We start from the raw sequence: 17,973 nt of genomic DNA, 5'->3' as shown, positions 1-17,973 counted from the left end.
ATTTTTCCCAAAGGACTTTTAATACATACGGATTTCACAGCTATACTCTATCCCCGCCCCCATACTCCACATATAGGCTGCGGTTTCCCACCAGAACGAACACATGAGGTACACTGGGGAGCAGTGAGGGCAAGGTTTCCCTCCCGCACCCAGCACACCGAGGCCCCAGCACCAGGGCGACAGGAGGCTTCCCTGGGGCACGACCATGCCTGGGGGCGGGCAGCTGGCCCTGTCACAAGAGCCCAGCTCCAGGCTGAGCAGAGGTGGAGGGGAAAAGGCTGCTGAGTGTGGGACAAAGCAGCCCGCTCCCTACCAGGAAAGCGGATTGGGCAGTGGGGGGGGGCGGGGTGGGCATGTGTGTCCACGTGTCCCCGTGCAGCCTGCTGGCCCTCTGTGGCCACGGCCCACTGCCTGCCCCTGAGCCGGGGTTAATAAAGCACTTTCAGTTAGAGGGCATGGCGGGGCTGCATCCAGTTAGGGTGAGATTCATCTGAGATTCACCTGCAGAGGAAAACATGGATGACAGGCAGCAGTCAGCGGGCAGCCACGGTCATCCCCGCCTCTGTGCGCCCCGCACCTCGGGGGCGGTCTGCATCTCCCAGGACCCCGGTCAGGCCACGGGGCATCGGCAGGGTCGCTGCCCACTCGCCGCCCTACACACCCGTTACCTACAGAAAGCCCGGTCAGCACTGTTCACCAGCGCGGTCATTCACATCCTTTAAAGATCAACATTAACCAGAAGGCACCTGCAGTGACACTGCTTACTCCTGCTGTCTGCCCCACCTGACTGAAGTAGAAAATGCCTTCTCTAGATTTAGGGGGTCTGAGGTGTCGCACTATTGCACTAGTGTGCTATAATTCTGCTTCCTGATCTCACGTCAGAGTCCTAGAGAAATCGTAAACAGGGTATGAAATAAATGTTCCTCAATTTTAATACAGTCTCTCGTATCATACACATCTGTGTTCGGCAGCGAGACGTCTGCGCCTTCTTGCTACAGGTACAGTAGTTGGAGCACAGAGGGAGCCTCGGGCTCGGCCGCCCCCGCGCAGTCCAGGGATGCAGCGCAGGCAGGCCTCCCCAGTCACACCCCAAGCTTCCTCTTCTGGTCGAAATAGGCATCAAACCTGGCCTGGGCATACTCCTAGGAGACAGAAGGAAGAGGGGCCTCACCAAGGGTCCCGCCCGCCCCCCGGCACAGAGCAGAGCAGCTCCGTGTGCTGCAGGCCATCCAGGAGCCGCGCTGCTCTCAGGACGGTCCTCTCCCGCCGGCAGCAGCCCCGGTCACCGCCTTCCCTTTACCCTCAACGTTCCCCACTCGATCAGCTGCGCCGGCCCGGCCCTGCCATCCCAGACAGGAGACGGGACTTCTGTCTATGTATCTGGTGTAGCGTGGTTCACTGACTCATTCACCTTGCACGCTACACACGCGGACTGACGGACACAACAGAGGCTTCTCTGTCAAAGCCCAAGGTCCCTGGGGCGTTAGCAAGGGTAGACAGACGGTAGGTGCCACCTGTTTGCTGCAGCACCATTACTAAAAGGACACCAAGAGGGAAGTGAGAAAACCTGGCCAGCCACCGGGCCCCTGGGTCCCTTCCCCTGTCTGCCCACCGGTGTGCAGAACACAGTCTCTTAAGGGCCACTCCAAATTGAAAAGTCTGCAGCGCTAACTGCCAAGATTACAGCACCACTTCAAAAAAAATTAACGTTGAGGTATAATTTATATACCACAAAACTTAACTCATTTAAAACGTGCGGTGTCCGTTAATGCACACACCTAGCTCAACGCCAACACCACAATCACCCTCAAGGTCCTCCTGGGTCTCTGTAGTCAAGCCCACCAGATCGCGACAGAAAGCTTCCACGTGAGTGTAATCGTCCGCTACGTCCCCTCTGGTGTCTGGCTTGTGACTAAGACACATCCACACGGCAGTGTTCGTGGCTGAGTAGTTTTCTGTGATATGGCTCCAACACAGTGTGTTCACCCAGTCATCTGCTGATGGGCATGTAGGTTGTTTCCAGTTTGGGGCTACTGAAAATAAAGCTGCTGTGAGCACTTGAATACAAAGCTTGGCGGGGAAACAGGCTTTCATTTCTCTTGGATCAATACCAAAGAGAGGGACTGCTGGGTTGTATGGTAAGTGTAGGGGTTTTTTTGGTTTTTTTTCTCTTTAACTTTTCATTTTATTGAAGTACAGTCGATTTAAATTTACTTATTTATTTTGGAGGCTGCTTTGGGTCTTCGCTGCTGCGCACGGGCTTTCTCTAGTTGCGGCGAGCGTGGGCGACTCTTCATTGCGGTATGCGGGCTTCTCATTGCGGTCGCTTCTCTTGTTGTGGAGCACGGGCTCTAGGTGTGCGGGCTTCAGTAGCTGTGGCACATGCGCTCAGTAGTTGTGGAGCATGGGCTTAGTTGCTCCGCGGCACGTGGGATGTTCCCAGGTCAGGGATTGAACCCGTATCCCCTGCGCTGGCAGGCGGATTCTTAACCACTGCGCCACCAGGGAGGTCCCGGTAAGTGTATGTTTGACTTTATAAGAGGCTGTCCAACTGTTTTCCACGCTGGCTTCACCCTTTTACATTCCCACCAGCAGTGTGTGTATGAGGTCAGCTGCTCGTCTTGCCAACATTTGGTATCGTGAGTTTAAGTTCTAGCCGTTGTCATGGGTGTGCAAGGCATCTCACTGGGGCTTTAACTTGCATTTCCTTTATGACGTTGTATCAAGCAGATGAAAAGATGCTTACTGGCCATTAGTTTACCTTCTGTGTAGTGTTCAAATCTTTTGTCCACTTATAAAGTAGGTTGTTTGGTTTCTTGCTGAGTTACGAGTTCTTTATATATTCTAAATACAAGTCCTTTGTCAGATATAAATTTGCCTTATCTTCTCCCAGTCCGTGGCTGGGCTTTTCATTTTCTTAATGGTGTCTTTCAAAGAACAAAAGTTTTAAATTTTGATTAAGTCCAATTTACTGTATTTTTTTTTCTTTGAGTGTTAGTGCTTTATGTGACCTAAGAAATCTTTGCCACAGTTACAAAGCTTCTCTCCCGTTTTAGCTTTTACCTTTAGGTCTGTTATCTGTTTCATTGTGTAGAGCGCAAGTTCAAGTTCATTATTTTTTTCCATATGGCTTATTCGGTTGTTCCCGCATCACTTCTGGAAAATCTAATCCTTTCCACAATGCATTACCTTGGCCTTTCTGTGGAATGCCAGTTACCTATATGTGTAGGGAGGAGTCTATTTCTGGGAACTCTAGTCTGTTCCATCTGATTTATGTCTATCTTACGACCAACACCACATGGCCTTAATTACTGTGCTTAGTAAGTCTTGAAATCAGGTAGCCTAAGTCTTCCAACGTGGTTCTAGTTAGTTTTAGTGTTTTAGTTATTCCAGGGCCTTTGCATTTTCACATACGTTTTAGAATCAGCTTGTCAATTTCTACCAAAAGCCTGTGGGGATTTTGCTGGGGTCACGGAGACAACAGAAGATAGTTTGGGGAGAATGGAAGTCTTAAGATTAGGTCTTCTGGGGCTTCCCTGGTGGCGCAGTGGTTTACAGTCCGCCTAACGATGCAGGGGACATGGGTTCGTGCCCCGGTCCGGGAAGATCCCACATGCCGCGGAGCAGCTGGGCCCATGAGCCATGGCCGCTGAGCCTGCGCTCCCCAACTGGAGAGGCCACAGCAGTGACAGGCCCGCGTACAGGAAAAAAAAAAAAAAAGATTAGGTCTTCTAAATCCATAGATGTGGTATCTCTATTTAGGTTCTTTTAGCAATGTTTTATAGTTGTCAGTGTATATAGATCATGCACATACTTGAAAAATTTTATCCCTAAGTATTTCAAGTTTTTTACGCCATCGTAAACACAATTAAAAATTTTTCATTTACAGTTGCTTCTAGCACGTCGAAATGCAAGTGGGTTTTGCATATTGACCTTGTATCCTACGACCCTGATAAACTCACTCAGTAGTTATTAAATGGCTTTCCTATTGATTCCTCTATATTTTTTCACGTGCATGATCACGTCACCTATAGAAATAAAGGCAGTTCTTCTTCCTTTCTGGTACTTCTGCATTTTCTTTCTTTTCCTTGCCTTCCTTTGCTGGCTAGGCACCCCAGCAGCCTGTGAGGAGAAGTGAGCACAAACACCCTTGCCTTGCTCTATATTTGGGGCAGAGGTGGGAGGAGCATTCAGTGCTTTACCATCCATTACCACGGCAGCTGTACAAGAGCTGTGTATATGCCCTCTACCTGGTTGAGGAAGTCCTCCTCTATTACTAGTTCGCTGAGACTTTCTATCGTGAACAGGTGTTGAATTCTATCAGATGCTTTTCCTGCATTCACTAAGATGATTGTATGGTTTTTCTCCTTTATTCTGTTAATACGGTGAATTACACTAATAGGTTTTTCAAATGTTGACGTTAACCTTGCATTCCAGGGATAAATGCCACTTGGTCATAAAATATTATCCTTTTACATAAGTTGGATTTACTTTTTGCCAGTATTTTGATAATGGTTTTGGGGTAATGTTCATGAAAAGCAGTGATCTGCAGTTTTCTTGAAATGTCCTTGTCTAGTTTTGGTGTCAGGGTCATGCTAGCCTCATCGAATGAGTTGAGAAGTGATCCCTCTTCCTTTATTTTCTACAAGTCTGTAGGGCTGTTATTATTTCTTCCTTAAATATTTGATGATATTCACCAGGACCTGAAGTTTATAGGTTTTTTTTTTTTTTTTTAAGAGGGTGTATGTAGCCTTGAATGCGTGGCTAAGGAGGCTAGTAGCATTTATGGTTTTTTAAAAATTAATTATTTCTGGCTGCATCGGGTCTTCGCTGCTGCGCGTGGGCTTTCTCTAGTTGTGGCGAGTGGGGGCTACTCTTCATTGCGGTGCCCTTCTCATCACGGTGGCTTCTCTTGTTACAGAGCACGGGCTCTAGGCGTGCGGGCTCAGTAGTTGTGGCCCACGGGCTCTAGAGTGCAGGCTAAGTAGTTGCGGCGTACAGGCTTAGTTGCTCCGTGGCATGTGGGATCTTCCCGGACCAGGGCTCAAACCCGTGTCCACTGCATTGGCAGGCGGATTCTTAACCACTGCGCCACTAGGGAAGTCCCAAATCTATAGGTTTCTGATTATGGGTTCAACGTATTTAAATAACTATATGGCCATTTCTTACGTCAGTTTTGGTCATCTGTATCTTCCAAGAAATTGGCACATTTCAGGCAGGTTGTCAAATCTGTGGGCACAGTTCATCGTCGTCTTCTACTTGAACATCTATAGAGTCTGTAGTGACGGCCTCTCTTTGTACCCGGTTTCGGTAATGTTTGCCTTCTCTTTGCTTTCTTGCTTAGTACAGCCAGAGGTTTATAAATACTTTTGTGGTATCATTAATTTTCTCTATTTTTTGTCCATTTTACATTTCAATGATTTCTGCTCTTACCTTCATTCTACTTCTATCTACTTTGGGCTTAGTTGGTTTTCCTCTTTCTAGCTTCTCAAGGTAGCAGCTTATATCACTGGCTTGAGAACTTTCTTCATATCCAAGACAACATTTAAGCTGCAAAGCCGTATGTTTCCAAATGCTGCTTTAGCTGCATCCCACAAATTCTGGTATGTTGTGTTTTTATTATAATTCCAAATATTTTCTAATTGTCCTTGTAATTTCTCATTCGATCCAGGGTTTATTTAGAAGTATACAGTTTAATTTCCAAATAACTGAGAATTCTCCAGATATTTTTGTGGTTGCTGGTTACTGATTTCCAATTAAACTGCACTGTGGTCAGAGAACTTACTCTGCAGTACATTTGAGGCCTGTTTCACAGCCCAGCCTGTGGCCTATCCTGAGGAAGACTCCACATTCTCTGACAAGGATGTCTGTCCTGCAGCTGTTTGGGCTCCACCTGTGTTCGTCAGGTTGAGCTGGCTGGGGTGATGATGTTCAGGTGTCCACCCTGCCTGTGGCAGGGTTTCCTGGGTCCACCCGCTGCCTAGAGGTGTGCAATCTACTTGGTGAATAGTAGATTCCCCCTTTCCTTTCAGCTTTGTCACTTTTTGCTCCATGTCTTTTTTTTCGGTCTGTTTTGTTTTGGCTGTGCTGTGCGGCATGTGGGATCTTAGTTCTCTGACCAGGGATGGAACCCGTGCCCGCTGCAGTGGAAGCGTAGTCTTAACCACTGGACGCCAGGGAAGTCCCTGCTCTGTGTCTTTTGAAGAATTCAGGGGCACACGCACTGAGGGTCTATGTCCTGCAGATGAAGTGATGCCCTCACTAGGATGCAACGCCCTTCTCTACCTTCGGTGGTTTTCCTTCTCTGAAGTCCACTTTGTCTTACAGTAACATCTAACCATGACTCCAAATCTGCTTTAAAAATCCAAATTTCCCCTTCTTTTGCCTAAGAGCATCTGTGCATTACCAAATCTTCTGCCTAGAAGCAGAAACCATCCTCACTGAGGACTGAGGAGAACAAAATGCACCAGTCCTTTCCCACCACCTGTCCCAAAGCAAGGTGCTCGCTACACCTGTGTGCACCCCTGCCCCAGGACGCCCCCCACCATTCACTATGGAGCAAAGTAAAATGCCAAGGACAGCGCTTAGGTTAGAATAAAAAGACAGCCTGGTTTGGTACAAACTTGCTGCACAAAAGCGGGTCTAACTCAATCAGCACCAGCTTCCAACTCTTAAGTCGGGTGCTGTAGGCCAGAGGATGGGGTGTTAACAGGTGAATAAAACAAGGCACGGTAGGTAACTCCACCACCATTCCTTCACTCAGTGTCCCTGCTGTCAGAAGGGACTGAGGTCAGGGCTGGACCTCAAGGGTCTGGATTTCTACATCCCCCATCAGAACCACAGGACCACAGAGCACTTCTCTGAAGCAGGGGAGGCAGGACCTGCGGGACCTGCTGGCCCTGGGAGTGAGGGCAACTTCCACAGGCAGACACAGCAGCAGCAAAAGTGGCTTCAATTATGCAGCCTTCCTTTCTCCCCCAGCTTCCCCGGGGGGAGCCCGCTGTCCTGGTGCTGGTCACCTGGTTCAGGTACTTGGAGGGGAACAGGTAACCCCCTGGAAGGAACAGGCATTTACTGCCGAGCATTCACGTACATGGAAGCATTTCTTTCCTGGGAGCAGAAGAGAAAAACTACCCCCAAAACATACCATGTACCCAAATTCAATGGATGAAATCTTGGCCTGTACGATGGACCAAAGTCCCCAGAAGAAATGGGACGCAAGGGCAAACCTGTAATTACAAAAGCAGGAAACGCACATGAGATGTGTGGGACCAGTTGGAGGACCGATGACGTCATTTCCTGCCAGATAGACGTTCTAACTCATCTGGGTGCAAACTGTCTGCCTTGGCCGACCCAGTGGGACGATATTCCACGGCAACAGAGCAGCAGGAGCCCACAGCCGTCCTCTCCCCACTGCTGGCCAGTGACCTTGCAGGTGCGAACACCCCGACTCCCTGTCCCTGGCACACGGAACACTCGCAGGACCCACCTGGAGGCCTCAGTGGCCGCTGCTGGTGAAGCGTGGGTCACACAGGGAGAGAAACCCTCTGGCACGCGTGTGAGCGCACAGCCTTGGCGGCCCCTACCCCACCAGCAACAGGTGGAGGAAAGTGCGGGCCTCCGGACAGCCTGCTGCCATCCCCCATGCCCCTCTCCCCCGGAAGTGAATCAGGAGGAGGGTGTGGCCAGCTCCCCACCTCTAGGCTGTGCCACGTTCCTCTTCACTGCAAATCCAAGTTCTCAAAACGATAAAGATAAAAGCTCTAATTCAGGAACGAGGGCTTCGGTGCCGCCCTCACCAGACCTGACTCTGCTTCTCTTCATCCCTGACCCACTAGATCCCCTGGTGCTACCCTTTCTGTCTGGGTCTCCTCCACCTCCGCTTTCCTATTTCCATCCGATCAAGAACCAGGGAGGGAAGCTCTCTTCTGCAGGCGGAGCCGAGGGGCCACCAGGGTGGCCTCAGCTCAATGAGAGGACTGTGGACAGTTCCGAGGACAAGAAGGAGGTGCTCTATGCTGAGGGAGGAGGGCCACAGCCACTCAAACCGTCACTGTTAACAAATAATCTCATGGAAGACCCCAAAGATTAGGAATAACTCAGGCCTCCTGACCAAAGAGATGAGTGAGTGTGAGAACACAGTGATCTAGACCTTTGCGGAATCTGGAGCTTTCTCAGCCCTGCTTTGACAGCTGTTGAGAAAACAGATTTTTAATTCTTTTCTAGGAGAACCATGTTACTTGGTGGCACCCAGCTCTCCAGGAGCACGAGTGAGAAGAGTGTGCAGGCCCTGGCGGCAGCGGCTGTGCAGGAGAGTCCACGGTGGGGATGACGGTTCGGAACGCCACCCTCGCTCCCGGACCTAGTGCACAGACCCTGCTCTCCTCACTGGCTGTGTGCTGAAATCTGGGGGATCCGAACACACTCGGCCACGTGGACAAGAACCAAACATTCTGTTTTTGACAACGTACAAGACCTCGAGATGTATGGTCATGAGGGAGCTCCTAAAATACTCCTGTTTGCAAGGAGGCATCCCAAGTATGCACTATAAAGAGGGAAGCTATCATTACAAACCGACAAAGGAAAAAAATTACCTATTGACTTCAAGCAACATTTCTTCTTCTATAACGGACTTTTCTTCATTACTGAGGTTTTCAAATTCATTTTGGAATGCAGCCAAGTAATTGGAAATGAAATGGAGCTTAAAAAAAAAGCAATGACATTAGGATCAATGATGGTTAAAAACAGGTGATGTCAATGCTGTCACGAAGTGCACACGTCAAGCGTGACTCTTCCGGACGTCAGCAAAGCCCGCCACCCTGCTCTGCCCAGGGGCGTGGTCCAGGGAGCTCACCCACCCGGCTGGGTTCACCGGGTTACAGTCAGAGAACTAATGGACTCGATGCCGTACTGTCGGCAAGACCACTACTGCTTCTGCAGAAAGTAATTTAGGTAGAGTTGTTCCTTCTAACTCACACTCCTGTCTTCCACTGACCGCAAAGCGGGGTCGGCCTACTCCACACCTCCCCAGCCCGGCTGCTGCTCCACGCGGCACTGGCACGAGGCACCAGGGCACCCTGATGCTCGTCAGCAGATGCTGCCTCAGGGCAGGCGCCGGACCAGGCACTGTGAAGGGGCCTTCCACGCCTAAGATGCTGTGATGATTTCCACACTTATGTCCATAAACTGGCAGTGTCTGATTCTGGTTTGGAGAAGACACAGTTTACCCTAAGGTTCTACCAGGCTGCACGTTGAGTCTACATATGAATTAGGATTTATGAGAGCCCCTGTTCTTCACTATTTCATACCATATCAAAAGGCAGCAGAACACAGCCAACCTCGGCTTGTTTGCTTTTGTAAAGAAGAAAACAGCCGTCAGTCTTTCTCCCCTGTAAGAACCCTTGCTACCTGGTTACCCGGCTGGAAGGCACTCCCCACCCTTTCCCTGTGTCGCCTCGTCCATCTTCCTGCTCTAAAGTCGGCTTTCTTACACTACGCCCCCTCCTCCACCAGAAAGCATCATTCAAGATCAAGCACTGTCCTAGGCAGGGGGCCGCAGGTTCTGAAGTAAACCTGGCACAAAAAAGATGACTGCTGATACCTATTAAATTCTGTGTAACAGGCACACTCCCCACGACAACAAAATAATTTCTGCAGATGAGAAAACTGAGGCACAGAAATAGTACGTTACAACCAGCAGTGGCAGATCTGGGATTCAAATCCAGGCCCATTAGTTTTTAGAACCCATGCTTGAACCACCACCCTAGATGGTTTAATTTCTTGGAGACCCTAAACGCTGAAGGTGGCAAATGAAGATAGAAAATTTGAAGAGATTGAAACCCTAAGAAAGTGGTAATTAATGACCCTCCCTCCCCCAAAAGTTCTAGGCCCAGATGGTTTTATGGGCAAAATCTACCAAACTTTCAAACAACACCATCTTAGATAAATTTGTTCCAGAAAATAAAAAGGGACACTCAACTCATTTTGTAAGACTAGTATAATTTTTATTCCAAAAGCAGGTATGAATACTTTTTTAAATGAACATTAAAGTCCTGTTTCACATATATGCATAGATGTAAATCTCCTAAAATAAGAAATTGCCTAACTGGATCCAACAGAGCATTACAAAAGAACGTTAACTCATTCAAATAGTTTATTTCAGGAATTTCAGTATTGTTTAACATTTTAAAACACTTCAATGGATTAAAGACAGAAAAGCATGAGATTACCTCAGTAGATACAGACAGGGTATCTGATAGAGACCAACACTTGCATGTGATTTTAAAGCCTCTCAGAAAACAGGAATGGAGCTTCTTTACATTTCCATTGCTGTGCAGTGTTGGGGGTTACACAGCTCTGCCGCCTTCCACTAAAATGAAATCTGTCTTCTTACTGAAAATCTCCCCTCACTGGTTTGAGAGTTCTCATCTCTGGAGCTGCCTGCCCAGTGATTTTTAAAAGTCTAATTTCTTTTCAGCATGGCAGGAACCTGAAGCCTGCTGTGTTCTCCTCCCTGGGGTCAACAGCCCCACATTCTCCCACCCTTCCTACCCACATAGCTTGAACTTGAGGTCCAAAACCGTCCCGGTCACTCTGCTCTGGACACGCTCAAGGTCAACAGGTCTGCCTGAAAATAAGGCCAGAAGAGAGCAGCCCAGGTCTGGCCACACGGCAAGGCTGTATTTGAACGGCTGCCCCTGAGCGTGGCCACCTGCTGGAGACTCTCCCCATGCCCAACTCAGGCAAGTGCTCGAGAAACCTCTCCTGAGTGAGCTACTGCAGCAACTGACTGCATCCGTCCTCACCCCCGGCCCCTGGGAAACGTTCTGACCAGGCGGGGATCCCGGGAGAAGGGATGTCGGGCGGCAGGGCCGCCCAGCGCGGGCGGAGCTGCTGCCCTGCAAGGCTGGCAAAGGTGGGCGCAGTGCCCCTCTCCCCAGCCTGCTAGCTTCTGCATCACTACATACTCATCCTCAACCCAAGGCTTCGGCAGAGGCTGAAGAATGGAACAGAGGGCTTCCTGGGGAGAGACTCCCACAGGACTGATTCTCCAGTCACTGGACTCGCATAACCCAGGACAGGAAAGGGGTCTGTGAACACTGCAACAGCTACTGAACCACGGTGCCCACAAGACTACTTCTGCCTGCACAGAGTGAAACAAACAGAGGCAAGTCAGTGATCCCCAAAAGAAGGCTAGAGAGCAGGAGGGAGGCTGGGCTTTGGGAAAACACTAGAAGGAATCACAAAGGAGGCTGTGCTCCTCTCTGACTGGACGCGGGTTACCTCTGGCACAGGGATTTAAAAAGGCTGGACTCAAATACTGAGTCTGTATCTTGACACAAAATAACATTTTAAAGCAAAAGGACCTGCTTAACCAACTCCACGGTTTTAAAAGGGCATCTTTAAAAGTGAAGCTGTAATCATCTCTGACTGGGTAAAACCGAGGTATGTGGTTTACTTCTCGTAAGTGTACTGAATACAAACGCAAGTCTCCTACCTGTTGCTTCCTGGTGGGATACTTCAGGATGTTTGCTCTGAAAAAAGGGTACTTTTCGTAATTATAATCGTACATCCATTCACAGAAATGATTCCCAATGTCGAATCCCCTGAAAAAGAGCGAGAGGCACAGAAAATGAGGCAGCAGCCCCGCTGCGAGCGCCCCCAGGACCCCGGGGTCCCGAAAGCATGAATGCTTCAGTGACGGGACAGACCAAAGCACCCTGGCCCGCTGTCTGGAGCAACCGCTCAGGAGTGCCGTCCTGCGGTCAGTGCTTTGGTGAAGCCAATGAAAGGCCAAGTTCTGGATTCTGAGGACCTGGCCCCTGCTCCCACTGACGCAGCTGAGAACAGGCTGCGCTGCCCCACGCGGCCATTGCGGCCGCTGGGACACAAAGTGCTGGCCTCCAGGGAGGAAACTTCCAACTCAGGATGGTATCGTGACCTACTTTCTCCTTCGTTCCGCACACATACAGAATACTGAAATAAAAACATTTGACTTTACCTGTAGTTGTAACTGCTGTATTCAAAGTCGATGAGCATCAGTTTCTGGTTTTCAGAATTCTCCCTGCCTTCCAGCAATAAGATATTACCTGCAAAAAGGTTTGGATGACACGACCTTTGCTCTGGGCACGTTCTGTCATCGAAGGCGCAGGTCAACCAACCCAGGGTGGTTCTGATCCTGGTAAGGGCATCCTGACCACGCAGCGAGCGGACGTGGCCGAGTCACGGGACGGGGGGACAGGGTGTCAGGAGCAGCACTGACCTGGGAGGCCTGGCCTGAGAGCCCTGCTGCCAGCACCCCAAGAGCAGCGTGGCCTGGGCTCCCCCCCATTTCCACACGGGGGCAGGAAGGGAAAGGTCTGCTCGGCACCCTGTAGCTCTGGCACCCCCAGCAGCCCCAAGGCAGGCGGGGCTGTGGCCCCCAGCTGGGAAGCTGGGCCCTGGTGTCCACACAGGCCCCACTGCTTTACCCCCAAGGAGGAGAGCACAGACAGTGCTCCCATGACCATAGTTCTTTCCCTTAGGCTGAATTCTGGGCAGAAGGGGCTTGGCTGCCAGACTGGCCCCCCAGGCACATGCTCGGAGAGGCCCACGCTCTACCCAACGTGCTGCATCTCTCACGGTGGCGCTCGCGGGTGGGCTCTGCTGAGCCAGGTTCAAGGCTTTTCGGCACACATCGTCCGTTTCCGGGAGCCACTGATAGGAGAACCGGGGCCAGACCCAGTGTCCAGCTCCCGCCCCCTCCACGCTCTCCCCGTGTTGCCGTGGCCGGCGGGGGCCTCCCTCAGCCCGTCGGCGACCTCTGGGCCGTTCACCATCACCCGCTACACACACGAGGCTGCTTGACTCGACTTGCCCAGCAATTATCAGCTAATTAGTAACAGGTATTCTGGCTCAAACTAACGTCTCACTGATGACAAGTCTTCACCAGGGACTGTTCTCCAAATTAAAAACAAGCCGTAGAGCCTGGAAAGGGCCCGAGGGTGGACCTGAGCCAGCTGCGCTGGGCAGGATGAGGACAGCAAGGCAAAGCCAGGCGCCATGGCAGTATCGGGGGGAGGTGCCCGGCCGGATGGGGCCTCTGACGAAACTGTTATGTTTGAAATAACACTGGGTAGAGTCCGGTTACAGTAAGGGGTACATGGGAGTGCAATTTTTTAAAGCAGAGAAACCCGAAGTCATTAGAAGCATGTGAGCCAATGCTGAGAGAGAAGGGGGCTCTGGCCAGTGTGGTGGGCTGCAGGTGCAGAAGGCAAGCGCCCCCAGACTGGTCGAGGAGGCCATCTTCCTCTTTGACACCTTTCAGACTGACAAAGCCAACTGACATGTTTACCGAAAGGAGTTAAACACTGAACAAATACGTGACTTCGTGTATCCCAGCTCTAGGTTTAGTGGATATTCTCACATTATTTCTTATAGAAATGGGATGATACCCTACACGTTTTTCTAAAACTTGCTTTTTCTCCTATTGATGTAGCCTGGAGATTTTTCTGTTGGTTTGTATAAAACTCGACCTCACTCTTAATAGTCACACAACACTTTGTGCATGGCTGTGCCATAATTCCATGTACCTAACTCTCTCTTCATGGGCACCTGGCATTTATCACACGCACTGGAGGGAATCTTCTCAGCAGACACACGAGCCCCACCTTCAGCCTAACAGGCAGCATTTCTTACCTTCCTGACAGTCATTGTGACAAAACACAACTGGAGATGGAGTGGATTCAAGTAATGATCTGGAAAAGGAAGGTTTTGCTGTTACTTCTCACCCTTTCAGCTCCCTCCCGTGGCAGGACCTCTGCACACGCTCTCCCCCCTCCGGGGGGGCCCTCCTCGGAGCCCTCTGACCTCGGACCCCAGGCAGAGCCCTCTGTGTCAGTCTGTTTTGACCTCTGGTTTCCTTCACAGCTCTCATCACAACCTGACATTTTTTTATTTACTTATTTTCTCTCTCTCTAACAAAAGAGAAGCTCCTTGCAGACTGTCTTGGTCACATCTCCTCAGAACCCATCCTGATGCTGGCTAAGCAGACACTCAAATATGTGAGTAGTTAAAGGTGGAAATGCTGACACTCAGGAGATGGATGAAGGCTAGAAGCCTGCGTGCCCCCCGCACCCTGGAGACACCCGCGTAGCCTCTACTCAGAAACCAGCGTCAAGCTTCTTACTCCATCCCCTGCTAGCTTGGGCTGATCTGTTCCCCTCATCGGCTGACACTCGCTGGCCTGCCCCCATAGTTCTTGTTTTGGTTTTTTTTTGGTGGTACGTGGGCCTCTCACTGTTGTGGCCTCTCCCGTTGCGGAGCACAGGCTCCGGACACGCAGGCTCAGCAGCCATGGCTCACGGGCCCAGCCGCTCCGCGGCATGTGGGATCTTCCCAGACCGGGGCACGAACCTGCGTCCCCTGCATCGGCAGGCAGACTCCCAACCACTGCACCACCAGGGAAGCCCCTTGTTTTTCGTTTTTGTTTCAGAAAAAACCTACCGCCCTAGTCACTGACCAGGACTAGAATTCTGGAATTTTACTTCCTCCGTGAAGCCACTCATGTAAAACTGTAATTCCAGATGACAGAATTAATCTGTTTAAACTTATCCCACAAAACCAATGTAAAAGGGGAGAGGTGATGCCACTCATATAAAACTGTAATTCCAGATGACAGAATTAATCTGTTTAAACTTATCCCACAAAACCAATGTAAAAGGGGAGAGGTGATGCCACTCATATAAAACTGTAATTCCAGATGACAGAATTAATCTGTTTAAACTCATCCCACAAAACTCCAAGCCTCAGGTGATGCTTCCTAACGTTCATTGAAAGCAGGTGTGGTGACTAAGAACATATACATTTCTGGACAGACGCACTTTTACTAAGTTAGGAAATGGAAGCAAACACTCACCTCAGGTTTTCTAGTTCCAAAGGCAGGTTGTAACTGAGGAATTTGTGGAGCTGCTTAACTTTGGATTCCCCAGTAAATTTAATTCTCAGCACTTGATTCAGGTATCTTGCAAAAGAGGGGAACAAAGGATCAGTGCTCAATTCACCTAGCTTGCTTTTGGGGCTCTAGTTCAATGTAACCATGCAAAACCCGCAGGGCCCCTGACCCCAGATGGAGAGGAGGGAAAAGGGCCTGGGGTTCAGCACACTCTAGGATGTGGATTTTCTGCCCATCCAGCCTGTTCAGGAGCACTTCTGCAAACAGCCTTCTTTCCTGGTTCAGGAATTGATTTTTACACTCGAGAACCATTTATTCATGAGACGATCATCACCAGCGGACAGCCTGTGCGCTGGCGTACTGGGGAAGGCCTCTGACCCGCATGGCAAGCAAGAGCTGCTCTGGAACCCCTGGGAGCCACCGGCGGGAAGCTAGGTGAGAGCCCGGCGGCTGATCACTTACTTTTCCATTGTTCCAAAAAGCCATTTTGGTTCCTTATTGAATGGCATTTTCATACCATGAAATCTGGCCATTTTCTCAGCTATTTCTGCAGAAATATCTGGCAAACTTAATTCTTCAGTGTCTAATCGCCGGCTCTGGAATTAAAAAGGGGAGTTAGAAAATGGCATTCATCCAGGTAACCTTGAAGCGTGAGATCACACAACCCTAGAGCTAGAAGCGTCTTTGTAGGGCATCTAAGTCTCATCCAGGGCACAAAATTCCTTCAGAACGGGCACTGTGCCCTGCAGACAGCACTTCTCAAGGAGGGGCAGGCCAGCCACAAAGGTCCATTTCGCTGTGACAAAGTCCTTCTCACGCACCTATGGTCCTGCTCTCCCGTCACTCTACCCCACACTGCGGGGGGCTCCTTCCTAGGCTCAAAGCGCCGGGTCGTCAGCAGTTTATGCCGTGGCCCGCGTCCAGCTCCCCCATCGGCTCAGCCCTCCTCCCAGACACAGGGCAGGTGGTGTGGTGCTCAGAACAGCTTCCCAGCAGAAGGGGCACCAGGCGCTCGGGGCGAGGGTTTCCCACTCCTGCCCTCGGGGCAGCTCAGCACCCAGACTGGCCCAGAGCAGGCTCTCAGGGCAAAGCCGACCAGGGACAGGTGTGGCAGGGGGCTTCCTCCGTCTTCTGCTAGTGCAGCCTGCGGCCACACTCGTCCTGGCTGCGCTTTCACGGCTACCCACGGGAGCACCTCTTATCTTTTCCAAACCAACCACTTCCCTACCAAAACCCAAAGAGAGAGTTTTCTGAGAATCCGAAGCCATACAGCACAGGAGTTAAGAGTGAGTGTCCCCAAGTTAGAGAAACCCCAGCTCAAATTCTGGGTTTAACACTCATTTCAACGCTATGTGGCCAAGGGTGTACTTTGATACCTCTGTGCCTCGTTCTCTGGGTTCTGTAAAATGGGAACCAGGACATCAAGTCCCCGACAGGGAGCTCTGAACTAAAGCAGATGCTGCAGGTCAAGGCCCTGGGCCAGCACCCAGCCATGGAAGTCTCAAAAGATGGCAGGTGCCTTGTGATTGGAGCTGAGAGCTCCCTGAAAGCATCAGGCTCAATCCTCCCCTCAACCCCAGAATCTCCCAAGTTATCAAGTGGCGACAAGGACAGGGAACTCGGGGTCTAGCGGCGGGACACCAAGGACTCCTCGGGGCAGCTGGCACAGCTTTCATTCGGCTCCGTTAAAGAATGCCCGTAACTGGTTTGGCAACAGGGATAATTTAAAGCTAACGTGCTCAAACGTGAACAAATCTTGGAATCCAAGCTCTTTTCCCAGCACAAAGAAATATGAGACTGACTACCATTCTCAGAGGTCACTGCTCTCGTATGTCTGCTGGAGGACAGCCATGGGAACAGGTGAGATGGACTTCATCTCACCCCATTCAGCGGTCAAGGGTAAACCTGGAAATAACACACGCTGACAGGCTGAGGCAAATGGAGTCGCTGTTTCTGGTGGCAGAAACAGTTGAACCCTGGCAGTTTCATATGGTTCAACCTAGCATTTTAAAATAATTTTTAAAAAATCTTTACTATGTTATGTAGTAAACGTGTACACGAGTACAGAACTTTAAAACTTTAAAAGGAGAACAGGGACTTCCCTGGCGGTCCAATGGTTAAAACTTCACCTTCCAATGCAGGGGGTGTGGGTTCGATCCTGGTGGGGAGATAGGGAGCCAAAAAACCAAAACATAAAACAGAAGCAACATTGTAACAAATTTAATAAAGATAAAATAAAAAAAAAATACAAAAAAAACCAAAAAACAAAAAGAACAGGAGAACAGTAACTATTCCATAGACATAACCACCTATGTGCCCTGATCTCAAGGAGCTGTGTTTCCCCTCGAGACGTTTCCATTATTCTAAGTTGTGTTCACTGGTTCTCTACCTTTTCTAAAAAGGGAAGTTTTATCACATGTGTATTTATTTATTTTTTAAATTTATTTTTTTTGTGGTACACGGGCCTCTCACTGTGGTGGCCTCTCCCGTTGCAGAGCACAGGCTCCGGAGGCACAGGCCCAGCAGCCATGGCTCACGGGCCTAGCCGCTCCACAGCATGTGGGATCTTCCTGGACTGGGGCACGAACCCGTGTCTCCTGCATCGGCAGCTGGACTCTCAACCACTGCGCCATCAGGGAAGCCCCTTTAAAAAATTTTTTTTTTAGGTAAGAAGTGGATTTATTTAGAGAGAAACACACTCCACAGACAGAGTGTGGGCCATCGCAGAAGGTGAGAGCGGCCCACGTGTGTATTTATTAAACAATTTGTATTGTGCTTTTTACTGGGCTTTATACAAATGCTATGATACCATTTGTAGCCTTCTGCAATTTGGTTTTATCAACATTATGTTTTTTGAGATGGATCCACGTTGGCACTTATAACCATACGAAGTGTTTTGTATTTCCAAAATTCTTTCTAATACTTTGCTATCTCATTTGATTCTCATGCTAGACAGATGTTACTGTCTTTAATGGGAAAACTACAAATAAAACTATAAATAGGGCTTCCCTGGTGGCGCAGTGGTTGAGAGTCCGCCTGCC

General features: G+C 49.9%; 1 protein-coding gene across 2 annotated transcripts in view; it reads right to left on the bottom strand.

The window, feature by feature from the left end:
- Positions 1-6: 6 nt before the first annotated feature.
- Positions 7-17,973, bottom strand: part of CHKA (choline kinase alpha) — a 37,650-nt gene continuing 19,683 nt past the window's right edge. The window contains exons 4-11 of one of the 2 annotated variants that reach the window (XM_024748974.1): positions 15,395-15,528; positions 14,897-15,001; positions 13,678-13,736; positions 12,002-12,089; positions 11,498-11,606; positions 8,595-8,701; positions 7,148-7,229; positions 7-1,142 (exon numbers count right to left, since the gene is read on the bottom strand). In XM_024748974.1, coding sequence (XP_024604742.1) covers positions 1,083-1,142; positions 7,148-7,229; positions 8,595-8,701; positions 11,498-11,606; positions 12,002-12,089; positions 13,678-13,736; positions 14,897-15,001; positions 15,395-15,528 — 744 coding nt within the window. In that variant the 3' untranslated portion in view covers positions 7-1,082. Of the gene's footprint in view, positions 1,143-7,147; positions 7,230-8,594; positions 8,702-9,826; positions 11,144-11,497; positions 11,607-12,001; positions 12,090-13,677; positions 13,737-14,896; positions 15,002-15,394; positions 15,529-17,973 lie in introns of those variants that run through there. The other variant, XM_024748975.1, reaches the window with a different exon arrangement.

Source organism: Neophocaena asiaeorientalis, unplaced genomic scaffold (genome assembly GCF_003031525.2).
Source record: "Neophocaena asiaeorientalis asiaeorientalis breed wild unplaced genomic scaffold, Neophocaena_asiaeorientalis_V1.1 scaffold43, whole genome shotgun sequence".
NCBI lineage: Eukaryota > Metazoa > Chordata > Mammalia > Artiodactyla > Phocoenidae > Neophocaena > Neophocaena asiaeorientalis.
The sequence above is the reverse complement of the archived record's forward strand: the minus strand, read 5'-3'. Positions and strand labels throughout refer to the sequence as shown.